General features: G+C 40.3%; 1 protein-coding gene across 2 annotated transcripts in view; it reads left to right on the top strand.

Annotated features, from left to right (window-relative positions):
• The first annotated feature begins 2,955 nt into the window (after positions 1–2,955).
• The window catches only part of MPP3 (membrane palmitoylated protein 3), a 22,810-nt gene continuing 12,392 nt past the window's right edge, over positions 2,956–13,373 (top strand). For both annotated transcript variants that reach the window (XM_019473156.1, XM_009283047.1), the window contains exons 1-9: positions 2,956–3,069; positions 4,314–4,432; positions 4,933–5,010; positions 7,042–7,122; positions 7,660–7,797; positions 8,763–8,844; positions 10,350–10,435; positions 11,956–12,030; positions 13,077–13,273. In XM_019473156.1, coding sequence (XP_019328701.1) covers positions 3,045–3,069; positions 4,314–4,432; positions 4,933–5,010; positions 7,042–7,122; positions 7,660–7,797; positions 8,763–8,844; positions 10,350–10,435; positions 11,956–12,030; positions 13,077–13,273 — 881 coding nt within the window. In that variant the 5' untranslated portion in view covers positions 2,956–3,044. The remainder of the gene's footprint in view (positions 3,070–4,313; positions 4,433–4,932; positions 5,011–7,041; positions 7,123–7,659; positions 7,798–8,762; positions 8,845–10,349; positions 10,436–11,955; positions 12,031–13,076; positions 13,274–13,373) is intronic.

Below are 13,373 nucleotides of genomic sequence, written 5' to 3'. Positions count from 1 at the left end.
CCCGTGCCTGGTGGAAGCCCTGCGGAGTCCTCCGGGTGGCGGAGATGGGGCCGGCGCGGCGCTCGCAGAGCCCGGCCTCACGGCTGGGGGAGCAGGTAGAGGGCGGGCCGGGCTCTGACGCTGTGAGGCGCGGGCGCTCGCAGAGCCCGGCCTCACGGCTGGGGAAGCAGGTCTGGAAGAGGACGTCTCGCTGTCGACGAGGAAGTCCGGTCCGGGGCGTAACCTCGCTCCATACCCGTTGGGCCCGCGGCTGAGCCGTGAGGAGGGTCGGTCGCGCTAGCGTTGCGGCCGGCAGAGTCATCGGTGCTCGAGCTCGGTGGAGCGCATGGAAAGCTTTCTCCGAGGCGGGATAATCCTGCCCGGCGGTGCCGGGGGAGCTGGTCCGCCTCGCCGTGCTCCGCCCCTCGGGTTCCAGCCAAGCCCCCAGGTCGTCAGAGGGGCGCCCGGCTGAGTCCCGGCCGCTGGCCCACGGGCTGCGTCTGGTCCCGAGCGCAGGGCCGTGGACTTGCGCGCCTGCAGTGGGGGCTCGGACGAAGAGCCTGTCCCCGTGGTGCCGAACAGGGAGCGATGTGCGGTTTTGTCCGTGCTTCGTTCAGCCATCAGAGCAGTCGCTCTTTTAGTGCTAAAGTATGTGTAGTACCTAGCGAAAGACTAGTTCGGTCAGATTTGGACACTTTTTGTACACAAAAGCTAAGAGGAGAAATCCTGTGTCATAGCTATCAGCTATGGGCTTATTAGCATGCAGATGCATTTTCTGTCCTCATCACCGGTGATCTTCTCCCAGAAAGATGTTAAAATGCAACTGCTTTCCAAAGCGAGGTCTTCTACTGCTTTGACCGCTACATCTGGATTACAGAAGCTTTATGTTGTATGAGGCTGTGAACCACACTAGGTTTATTTTAAAAGGTAATGGGGATATGCCAGAGCATATTATGTGTCTGTTTAATTCCCTTCTTTGCACCCATGTACAGCATCAGTTCAGTTTATTTAGCTCTTTCCAAATATCAGCAGTCCTTTTCCTAGGCAAGGAAGGTGGCTCAAACGTTCTGGCTTGGGAACAGCTGGGCAAGGATATGTGTGAAAAATGAATTATGGTTTAGGGTAGGTATTTTTGAAGAGGAAAAGTGTGTTTGAGCCTATTCATATTACAGTGATGAAAGGACAGATTCATGGTTTTGAGCCCCTCTTGCAAAATATCACATGCTGGGGCTGAATTGAATACCTTGAAGCCAGCCCTGAGTATTGACATGGAGCGTGCTGATGACAAATGATTGGCTACGGAATGCTCTTCATTATTCTGACTGTTCATTCCAGTCAGTCCTGGCTAACAGGATTTTTACAGAGAGTGGGAAATGCCTCTAGGGGAAGCCTCCATTTTGATTGCTGGGCCTAACTCATCTTAATTCTGTTGCTCCTGAGTTTGCTGTCAGGTTTTTGAGATGTTAAAGCATATATTTTCCAGATTTCTGTGCAGGATGCTTTTTCGCTAAGAGTCTGGAAAATAACTCGGGTTTTCTTGGGGTTTGGTGCTAAATAAGTTTGACTGTGGGAAGCATACATTCTTACAAAGACAGAGCACACAATTGAAGTTCCCTTTCTTGATAATTAGAGATTTTAAATACATGTCAAATGAAATGCAATAGTCAAGGAACCAGAGCAGTTGAATGACTTGCCTATACATTTCTTTGGGCATGAAGTGGGGGGTGTGTGTGTGAAATGTTTATTTCTTCAAAGCAATAGGTAATAAAAATGCTTTTGAAAGTTAAATAAATGTGTAGTATATGTAATACACTTGAGTACGATCCATAGATTAGAGTGAAATTTCAACACTCGTTCAGTTCACTTGCTTAGTGAACTCAGTTATGTTTTGATACCCAGGTAGGCTAATTAGGCATAGCAGTAGAAAATATGGGGTGTAAAACTCAGGTGACTATTGAGCTTAATATTTCAGTACATTGTAGAGAAACTCAGGAATCTAGAAAATACTAAACTGGTATATGCTAATTTGCCATGCAGTACTACGGTATTTTCAGGCAGCTAATCAAAATAAAGTTGAATCAGAAAACGATCAAGCTTGTGTCACGCGATCAAAATTTCAAGAGATTTATCTACAAATAGAAACACAAGGAACATCCTTTATTGCATTTAGCAAAGAGTTCGAGTATCCCACATTTCTTTCTAATCCTTTTTGTGTGCTGTTATGGCTGTTTATTTTTCTGATTAATTTTATGAGCATGAATGAAATTTTAAATGCCCTGGAACGCACAAAGTGTTTCATCTTGGACTGGCAATTATAAGCATAGATTCAGTTTTGCAGTTTGAAATGAAATTGCTCTGGAGTCATTTGCTCTCAGTGACAAGAAAAATCAGCAACAAAAGCATCTAATGGAATTTTTGAGCAATGGAAGTAGCCTTATTTGTTGTAGCATCCTTAGTACCCATGACCAAGGATGATGGAGTGACACTCCTCCTAGCTTTAATGAGTTGCATGTAATTGTAGCGTGGTCTGCATCAGAATGCTGGGGGATGTAGATTCCTTCGAGGTGTGCTTTTAGGAAGCCCCAGAACATCTTGTCGCGATGGCGTCTTCCTGCATGCTCTCTCTATTTCTCTGCATATCGTGTTTATTGGTGCTTTTAGACATCCATTCTGCAGCATGCTTTTTTCTTTTCTGTCTTTTCAGACAGTTACTTAGGCCTTGTAAAACTGTCTGTCTTGAGAATAGGATAGGGAAGCATCTGCTCTCTTCAGCATCAGCTTTATCCAAGATACCATATGTTATTAGATAACATAATATTTTTCATGTTGTTACTTGTGTAGCAGAATAACTGCAGGACTCTGCCTAATTCAGGTTAAACTGAACACTTGAGAGAAAGATGTAGTAGGAATTTACTATTTTTACATGATTGCCATTTTTCTCGCATGCTTGAGCTTAGGTATTATCTTTGCTCATTTCAGGACTGCCTCTGAATCGCAGTCCAGAAAGAAGAAACAATCGTGTTGATTTAAGTTGAACATTTGTCTCTAAGATTAAGAACAAAGCCATGCCAGTGCTTTCGGAAGACTCAGGTAACTAATCTGCATGCTTTCAACAGACCAGTGACTGAAATCTTAGTGTATGTGTTTCACACAGGAAATGAATTCGAATTGGAGTTACATAAAATAGAATTAAGATAGTTCAACTAGATTTCTTAGCAATTACCTAAAAGAAAACAAGGAAGGTGGAGTATAAATGGTGGAAATGAATAAAGTTAGTCAGATTTCAGGAAATACATAGTTTCATAAGAACCCTAGAGCCCCTGAATATATGCTGGTAGACAGGCTCCTAGGGACAAACTTGGACCTCTCAGTGTAACACTGGCTTCTATGCATGCTTATTAAAGATCAGCCCTTCTATCTCTGCTGCTTGCCGTGTCACTTCTTAATATTTTCTGAATAGGTGTTAGTAAGCTTTGTTAATATTCTTCTGTTTGACTTTAAAGACAGTGATTCCACTCAAGGCTTCCTAACCAGCTTCTCCAGTATGCTACCCAGGGTGAAGTCATGTACGCTAATGATACTGAGTTTTAAAGCAGAAGTGAGTTTGAGTCTCCTGGATCCAAATGCGCTTTAAAGTTCATGGAGAGAATAGCCAAAGGAGCAGATTTTAGCGCCCACCCTTTTTTCTTTTTTGTTTTTTTGTTTTGTTTTCCAGTCATGGTCCGCCAGGAAAAACCTGACGTTTGTCTGGCCCTGTGCACTGCAAAATTGGGATATTGATGATTTAAGCACTTTTTAGAAAACTAGCCACAAGCTTTGCTTCCACTGCAGTGGAAATCTGCACCAGTCCTTTCCTCCTCTGGTCAGGCCTGACTTCTAACAGGTGCCTCAGAGGTAGAAAGGGCAGGATAACACTTGTAAGCAAAGTTGCTTGGGAAGTAGAGCTGGTAACTGTGTAGCAAAGGAGGTAGTTCAGTCATTTTGTGAAGTCAGCTGTGGCACTCTAATAACTTCAAATTTTGTTAGGGCTAGCTGTTCTAGAAACAAAGGGTAATTGACATGAAAGGGGAAACTTCAAAAGTAATGTCTTTAAATATATATATTTCTTTGGTAGCTTTTGCCTTAATATGATATATGTTATATCTTAAGCTGTGTTTGCCACTTAAGAAGGAAGCGTTACAAAATGAGTGGAAGATAAGCACAAACCTCTCTGCAAACTTAATGATCACCAAGATGGTACCCAAGTAAATGTAGCTGATGTTAAGTCTGCAATAGAAGGTCCCATGAGACATGCTATCTACAAAGCTTTTGTTCTGTCTTGAATCTAAATTTAGGATTGCATGAAACTTTGGCCCTTTTGACATCTCAGCTAAGACCTGATTCAAATCATAAAGAGGAGATGGGATTCCTTAGGGATGTCTTCAGTGAAAAGAGTCTCAGCTACCTGATGAAGGTAAAAGTTCATTTATGAACATACGTTTTCTTTACAGGTTACTCATTATCTGTTCCCTTGATTTATCTATTGTTTACTTTGCCAAAGCTTTTTTTTTTTTTGTAGAATTCCATGCTGACCAAAGCATGTATTTATTTAAGCAGAAGAATTAAGAACATTTGTTGACAGTTAACATATTTTGTTCAGAAAAGACATTTCTGCCTTGATTGCCAAAATGCAGATACAGTGCCCCGTAGTTAAAAAGCAGTGTGAGATGGCTTCATTTTTTCCCTTATGCTGCTGAAGTCTTAACAGATTTTCTGGCTATCTGTGAAACTAACATGAGCAAAAACAGAACTAAGAGACTCCTAAACAAAACAAAAATAACCCCAAGAGAGGTTATTTTTCTGACACTTATCTCAGAAAGATTATATTCCTTAAATATAAAAATATTCCAGTGTAGGTATATTTAGGAAGTTTTGTATCTCTCTGTAGTAATATACCTGAATAATCTTTTTCAGATTCATGAAAAACTCCGTCATTATGAAAGACAGAGTCCAACTCCTGTTTTACATAGTGCAGCAGGATTAGTTGAAGATGTGAGTAAAAATTCTTGTTTTCCTATTATTTAACCCTGCTTTTCTAACAAATCAAAGCTTTGCAATTGCGCTATACGTGTACATATTTCTCATCTTCCACAGCTGTTTTTGGAATCTGTTGGCTAGTTTCACTCATGATTGATCAAGGAAATGAGAGCTTAAAAACACCATGTCATTAAATGTCCAGTGAAGACAGACATAGGCAGGTAGAACAAAAGGATGTTATTAATGGCCTTCATAAGGGAGAGACTGCAAAAAGGATTCAGTCCTTTCTTGACAATAGACTATCCCAGCTAAGCATTCAGTCTTAAGGACTTAAATCCATTACAACCCAAGCAGCATTGCTGTTCACGTAGAATGGTTTGGATTGGAAGGAACCTTGAAAGATCATCTAGTCTAACTGTGCTGCCATGGGCAGGGCCACCTTTCACTAGATCAGGTTGCTCAAAGCCCTGTCCAGCTTGACTTTGAACATTTCCAATGGTGGGGCATCCACAACTTCTCTGGGCAGCCTGTTCCAGCATCTCGCCACCCTCATCGAAAAAAAAATTCTTCCTTATATCCAATCTAAATCTGCCCTCTTTCAGTTTAAAACTGCTGCCCTTTGTCCTGTCACTACAGGCCTTGGTAAAGAGCTTTTCTCCGTCTTTCTTTTAAGTCCCCTTTATATATTGAAGGGCCGCAATAAGGTCTTCCTGGAGCCTTCTCTTCTCCAGGCTGAACAACCCCAACTCTCTCAACCTTTCTTTGTAGGAGATGTGTTCCAGCCCTCGAATCCCTTTCATGGTCCTCCTCTGGATGCGCTCTAACAAGTCCATGTCTGTTTTGTACTGGGGACCCTGGAACTGGATGCAGTACTCCAGGTCGGGGGGGGGGGGGGGTTGTCTCATGAGAACAGAGCAGAGGGGGAGAATCCCCTCCCTTGACCTGCTGGCCACGCTTCTCTTTACACAGCCTGGGATATGATTGGTTTTCTGAACTGCAAGCACACATTGCCGTCACGTATCTGATTTTTCATCCACCAGTACCCCAAGTCTTTCTCCGCAGGGCTGCTCTCAATCAACTTATCCCCCAGTCTGTTCACAGAGCAAAGTTGTATCTTAGATTTGTTTGTAACGTGCCACGTGCCTGAAAAAGTGAAATTTATACTGCCTTTGACAGCTCTTTACAAGTGGCTTGCACCTGTTTCCTTCGAAAGCATAGCAAAGGGCTGTGGAAGGTTTGGGAGCTAGAATTCCTCCCTTTGCAAAGCCAGGAGACCCCCCTGCCCCATCTTAACCTGCAGCATACCCCCTCTCCCCTTTCCCACAAATAGCCTACTGCCTCCATAAAAGTTTTGGCACTGCTGCCTGTCAAGTCATACAAAATTACCATCTTCTAAACAGCAGAGGAGAAGTTTTATACAGCACTATATGACTTCCCTATCTAGAACCCTTTACAGGGAAAGGAAACCTCCCTTGCCTCAACCCCTTGTCCCTTCCTCCTCTCTCTCCTCCCACCCAACCAGCCTAGTGCAAAAGTGCTTCCATTATTTCTCTAATCTTTTGTTTGGAAGGCCTGAGACTCCACAGCATATTTTGGTATCCAGGCTTTGCAGGGGAACGAGGGAACTTCTGTTGCATGTTCCATGTGGGTAATGCTACCTGGTTACAGAGAGGATTAAACTCCTTTATCATAGTACAAGCACAAGAGTGTTGTTTCACATATCACTTACAGATTCCATATAGAATTTAAAATTTCAGAACTTGTTCCTGAAATTATATTGGCGGAATCACTCTTAAAATGTATGTTTAGGGGCTAGGATCCTGATTTCTGATTATGTCTTCCTGCACTATCTAATAAAAATAAAATAGATGAAGAAGCTTTCATTTCTTTTAGGATTCATGCACTATTGATTGGCATTGTTTTTCATCTGTGTACACTCCTTTGAAGGACGATTGAAATTAGCAAACACAGAACACTCGCTTGCAAATATATGATCTTGTTTGGTGGACTCCTTTTATTTTGAGGTTGTTAATTTTTATTTTAAAGGTAATAGAAGAATTGCAGACTGCACCAGTGAATAATGAAGAAAAAGAGCTACTTCAGCTGTTGTCAACACCACATCTCAGGGTAAAAAACACACCAGAGACATTAACAAAATTCCTTTGCAGAATTCCAATAGAATGTTTTATAATGGAAAAGTTACATTAGAGAGTCCCTAAGAGAAAGGAAAAACCTCCTACAAACTGTAGTTCTGTTCCACTGTGATTTCCTGCACAGGCTTTAGGATGTGAAGGGGATTGAGAAGACGCAGCGTAGGCCTTTCATGCATAATGCACCATGTTGTCTTCCCTTCCCTCCTTAATATTTTCTGAGGGAGCAGAAAAGAAAAGGATACATTTCTCAACTTCTTGCTTTCCATAGTCCACCTCCATTCTCTAAGTTTATTTAGGCTGAGCTTTGTTAGTGCCTGGATTTACTTTAAATGTCAACATATACCAATGTATAGTTTACATGATGGGTAAGATAATTGCTAAATCTTTTTGGGGGGATTTATGGTGAGGGTGGGAAGGGAGAGGTTTAAGTTCGCTGTAATGTTGGAAACATGAGAACTGGAAACTGTAATATTACCCCATTACATTACTGTTTCTTATTTCCTTTATGCAGGCAATGCTTGTAGTACATGACACTGTAGCACAGAAGAATTTTGACCCAGTCCTTCCACCTCTTCCCGATAACTTTGATGATGATTTTGATGAGGAATCAGTGAAAATTGTTCGGCTAGTGAAAAATAAAGAACCCTTGGTACATATAAGATAACCCATCTCTAGTCATAAAACTCTGTAGTGCAAAAGCGTTATTGTGAGTATGGAGGAGATATACTTGGAGATGTCGTCAGATAGTCTGCAAAAACTAGCAGTGTTCTGAAGCTAGTAAAATAACATAAAAAGAACACTTTAGTAAATACACCTTCACAATTTTGCGTGGGATGCTTTGTAGGCATGGGTTTATAACGCCAGTTAATGCAGGGAACACGATCCCTGAGGAAACTGTGTATGTTGAAGCAATTATGCTTATTATACATATTAATTCTTTTCATATTGTAGCTAATAGTCAATGAATTAATACCTTCATTTGCATGAAAGTCAGTGATGTATGGTAGGAGTATGTTTGATAGCTGTATGTAAACATTATATTGACATGGTACTAATTTTATACAAATGGAAATGGAAGAATTGATTTCCTAAGAAAAAACAATTGCGTCTGGGAAGAAATCTGCTAAAGTGCTTTTTGTGTATGACAGTAGGTAGTAGAAGAGAGCAGTGGTTTAATTCCTGATTAAAGCTTTATATTGCCAGCAAAGGTAGGAGAAGAAAAAAAAAAAAATCTAATTACTTAGCTTTCCTTGCTTTTATACGTACAAGTGCTGGCTGTATTCTATAAAGATTCAGAAGACACATAGAGAAAGCTTGTTGTAAGAAATTCCGTTTTGCACACTTGAGTGACTTTGATCACCACAATAATGTAGGTAGTGTAAGCACTCAGCAAAGTCGGCAGAAAGGAAGGTGTGTACACCTTCCCACAATCACATGAGATGGGCACAGGCAAAAGTTCAATAATGGTGGAAATTGTCAAGGAGGAAGACAAAATTTATAGAACAAATTAATTCCAGTTTAAAAGACACATTAGCTTACATGTTATTTCACCGCTTACTTCTAAGCAAATTTTTTTTGGGTTTTTTGGGGGGGGGGGGGTATGTTTTATTTCAGGGAGCTACCATCAGAAGAGATGAGCATACAGGAGCTGTGATTGTAGCAAGGATCATGAGAGGCGGTGCAGCTGATCGCAGTGGTAAATTTCTGAAGAAAAGGGGATTTAAAATTGCATTTGTAAACTGTTTTAAAATTTCCAAAATTATGCATGCACACACGTACTGCATACACATACCTAGAGCGATAATCTCTAACCGAATCTGATGGTTATTCGTTCCAAAACCAGTCCTTTGGACACAGGTGTTTAATATATGTATAGACTATTTCATAAAAAAAGTAACAGCCTATCGAAATCCTAATAGGCAACTGTTAAATGTCAAGTCTTAACTAGTATGTAGGTGCTCTGTGTAGTCAGTGGAGGGAGGTGGACATATTGCTGGAGAACAAATAGTCCCAATGAGCTTTAGAATGGGATAGGTCACTGCTGAAATTGCCTTTCTTCCTTGTTGACTATAAAGGGAGCCTACATGGTAAGCTCACTTGACAACTGAATTTCAGGTGTCTAGTGGCCGGAGAGACTTCCGTGCGTAGGCTGTCATTCAGCATGCTTTCAGGACCTACAGGGTTAATTCATGCAGTATTTGACCTTCCATTTTCTAGAAGGTGATCATCCAGATTTTATTAAATAAGCTGAATTGGCCTTATATGAGATTTATAGACTCCAAGCCTCATGCACTTTTTTTAATATACAAGTAATACAATCCCAAAATTAATGAATTACTGTGATGAAAAAATACTAGCTAATTACAGCTTTCTTTTTGATTGTTACCATTCTTCAAATTAGTGTAATCTGATAAATGTAATGTGAAATGACTAGAGTGTGCACTTAGCATTTCTGTATTTCATCAGTAATCTATTAATTTAATTAGATACGTTTTCCTCTAAAATAGCCACTAGGAAAAAATGCCAACGGGGGTGGGAGAGGTAGGTCTAAGCTTTAGAAGAAAGAAAAGAAAAGAATGGTTTTTACCTTTAATCTAGTGTCTTGGTTTATTCAGTGTATCGTGTTGTTTTCTGTTTGCTTTACTGAGAAATTCTTTATTAATTACATAATTAATTCTTTATTAGTTACATAACACAAGTACAACATTTCTTACTGAACTGGATAAACAAGCCTAAATCTTCTAAGGGCCTCTTCATGGGTTGTTAAAAAAATTAGTCCAACATTCTTTCTGGGACTGTGTAGTGTTGATCTGTCAGTTGATGGCCATGTCATTCCTGCCTTTATAGTCAGCAGCGTGTCTCCTGACTACAAGATTTGATCATCCTCATGAAACTATTCCAGTTCTGCATTCTTAGTGCTGATCCAAATATAGAGGCAGTGATTTTCCAGAGTATCTTGCCACATATTCTCTATCTCCATGCTGGTCTATGAGACTGTGCAGCATGAAAGAAAATGCCATATGGAATAAGGGCGGGAGACTTCAGAGCATGTTGCCAACAGAGGCACCTGGCTCTAGTAGGAAATCCATTAAGCTGGGGGAGGGAGGAGATGGGGTACATGCTATTGACTTAGGTTGGACATCAGAGGAGTGGTGCTTTCCAGTCTGTAGACTTATTTTAATTTACTTACTATCTTTTCAGGTCTTGTCCATGTTGGAGATGAACTAAGAGAAGTCAATGGTATTACTGTGCTTCACAAACGACCAGAAGAAATAAGTCAGATTTTGGTCTGCACTGATTTTAATTTCAAGATCTTTTCTGTTGAGTGATCTAGTAATTACAATAGATGATGAAATTTAACCATGAGTTTAAAATACATATAGAGCTCAAAGATGCAATCCCTGCTGGTCTTTGCATTAAGAGTTTTGCTTCTCCCAGTGGATTAGTCTTCTCGTTTTGACTTTAGAAACTGTGATCTGAATCGGTACCAAGTAAGATACAAATAGAAAGTTACATGTTGCTCTGTCAAGAACTTACCTTTCATGCTTTATGACAAGCAAATTGCAAATTAAAAGTGCATTCCTAGAAGATAAGCAGTGTATTCATAATACAGTGTGTTAGGAAGCTGAAGAAAGTCTCGGCTGTGTGTCCAGTAGAGCTGTCAGTCTGTTCTTTACCAGCAGATTCCTTGCAACATTAGCAAATTCTTGCGTCAAGCTTCTCTAATATTAACGCCCGCAAATCTTGGTAACTTTCTAAATCTCCAAATCTGTGGTCAGCCTGCTGCGTTGCAGAAAGTGTTGTAGCTCTTACGCTTATTTGTCTCTGACTCCCCTCTTGTGGCTTGGTTTCCCCTTGTCTTGGTGTGGAGTGAAGTTAGGGATACAGTAAAAAGAACGGCAACACTAGGAGACTGAAGTATCTGGCATCAGTTCCATCACCTAATTTAAATGTAGATCAAAATAATCCTGAATAAGGAGGGTAACTGCTTTTAACTTGGGGGAGGGAGGATCAAAATTGTATTTTGAAATACTGTGTAAAGTTTTATTTGTGGGGACCCTGGGATGCTATTCATCTGTCCTGTTTTAAATGCCTGCAATGTAATAGTTTCTTTTTCATGTTTTATTTTTTGAGGAAGAGCTACAAATGTTTGTCCAAGCTGATTGTCCGGGTTTTCTTTTTAATCTGTGCAGAATAGCAGGCTTCTCTAGAACACAGTTCATCTCATCCAAAATAAGGCATCTAAAATAGATCAGATAAACTATTCTAGAGTTCCAAAGCACCTAGAAGTGCTTTTTAATTTACTATAACTCATAATTGAAATTTACTAGCAAAGATTTTTAGAGTGAAAGTAGATGTTTACTTTGTAGATGTTTACATTTCACCCTAAACCAGTTAGCCACTATGTGGGAAAATACAGCAATATTTTTCAAAGGAGCACTTTAAAGTGGTTGGTCTGCAAAAACTTAAGTTAGTGTCGTACTAAAAGCCACAGAAGTATTTAATGCCCTGTGAACCATAATCCAGAAATTAATGCAGTTGCTAAAAGCAAATGAAGGAATTTTAATGCAGGTCTTATTATGTTCTAGCCAAGTAGTTACTGTGGATTTCTCCATGGGGAGGACGCTGTTGTGGAAGATTCATGAAACATCATGATAGTCTCTGTAATGAAGTTAAATAGTGGATTAGCTTGGCCTATTAAAGCTGAGAAGAAGAGACAGACGCTAGCTCATAAACTGGAACGTGATTAGTCTGCATTGTGTCCTTGTCCTGCTTTCAAAGTAAAAAACATTTCTCTCTTTCTTAGGCTCAGTCTCAGGGATCAATAACATTAAAAATAATTCCAGCCATCAAAGAAGAAGATCGTCTAAAAGACAGTAAGGTACGCAACTTAGTGAAATACTGAAGCATGCGTTTTCATATTTACACAATGCTGGCATCTCTGTAAATGCAAGATTTCTGCTGTTTCAGTGAGGAGTGTCACAGACCCATAATTGAACTAAAAAGATAGTAGAGCAGTTTCTTGTAAAATGCGGTGCCCTTTTATTCAATAGAATTACTTAGGTGACTTCTCTCTTCTTCATCATCTTGGCACACGTTCTTTCATAGCATTTCTGAAATCTAGCCTCTTCTTTTTATTCACGTAATTAAAATTGGTGTTCCTACCGGTCTCCTCTTACCATGACAGCTGCTATCTGTCCATTATCTCTGGGCATTTTGCCACTTGCTTGAGTCAAAACAGACCTATTTGCAAACAGGGCTGCATTCATCATTTGACCCCATTAGCCCACTGCAAACATCAGCATGCCTCTCTGAGTGCTTCATTTGCTCTCCTTAATCAGCGATGACTTACTGTTCGACTGGTCCCTTACAGGATTCCTCTGTCAACCTCTATCTCTGCTTCCCGGCTCTCAGTTGCCGAATTTTTCCTTGAAGCCCCGCAAATCACTTTTAAAAGTAGTTCTACTGTGATGTGTTAAATAGTGCTAAGATACAAATCCAAAGTTGAATAGTAGATTTCGATGCATTAAAGGAACTTTTTAAGGACAGTCTTTATAATCAGGCAACTTAGCCATAAATCCCTTATTGTTTTCTCCCTCCCCTTATTTTTTTTTTTCCTTTGTTGCATTTTGTACTTATGTAGACTGTGCACTGTGTTTCTTGGGACTTTGATCTTTGAGTTTCATGTTCCACAATGCCAATACGTAATGACTGGGTATGTACTTGAAAGTTAGTTTATTTTTCTGCATAAGTAAGTCAAAATACAGATGCAGCTTGCTAGGTTTCAGTATTTCTGAGTACCATAAAGCATAAATGAGACATGAAGAGTATATATAGTTAGCAGTGTAAGCACTGGGGAAGCCTTTTAAAGATAGTTTGAAATTCCAGATAGGACAAGAAGAAAGGATGTGTTACTTTCTTTTAAAGGTGTTTATGAGGGCGCTTTTCTGCTATAATCCCAAAGAAGACAGAGCCATTCCCTGCCAGGAGGCTGGGCTGCCATTTAAGAGACGACACGTCCTAGAGGTTGTAAGCCAAGATGATCCCACGTGGTGGCAAGCAAAGCGTGTTGGAGATACCAACCTCAGAGCAGGCTTGATCCCCTCAAAACAGTTCCAAGAAAGGTTTGTCAATGAAGATTACAGATTTTTTTTCACACATATAGTGTCATACTGGTTTTATGCTGCTTTTTTTTCACAGGAAAGGAAGGGCAGGATCATATAC

Source organism: Aptenodytes forsteri, unplaced genomic scaffold, assembly GCF_000699145.1.
Source record: "Aptenodytes forsteri isolate BGI_AS27 unplaced genomic scaffold, ASM69914v1 Scaffold492, whole genome shotgun sequence".
NCBI classification, from domain to species: domain Eukaryota; kingdom Metazoa; phylum Chordata; class Aves; order Sphenisciformes; family Spheniscidae; genus Aptenodytes; species Aptenodytes forsteri.
Note: the sequence above shows the minus strand (reverse complement) of the source record. Positions and strands in the feature narration are given on the sequence as shown.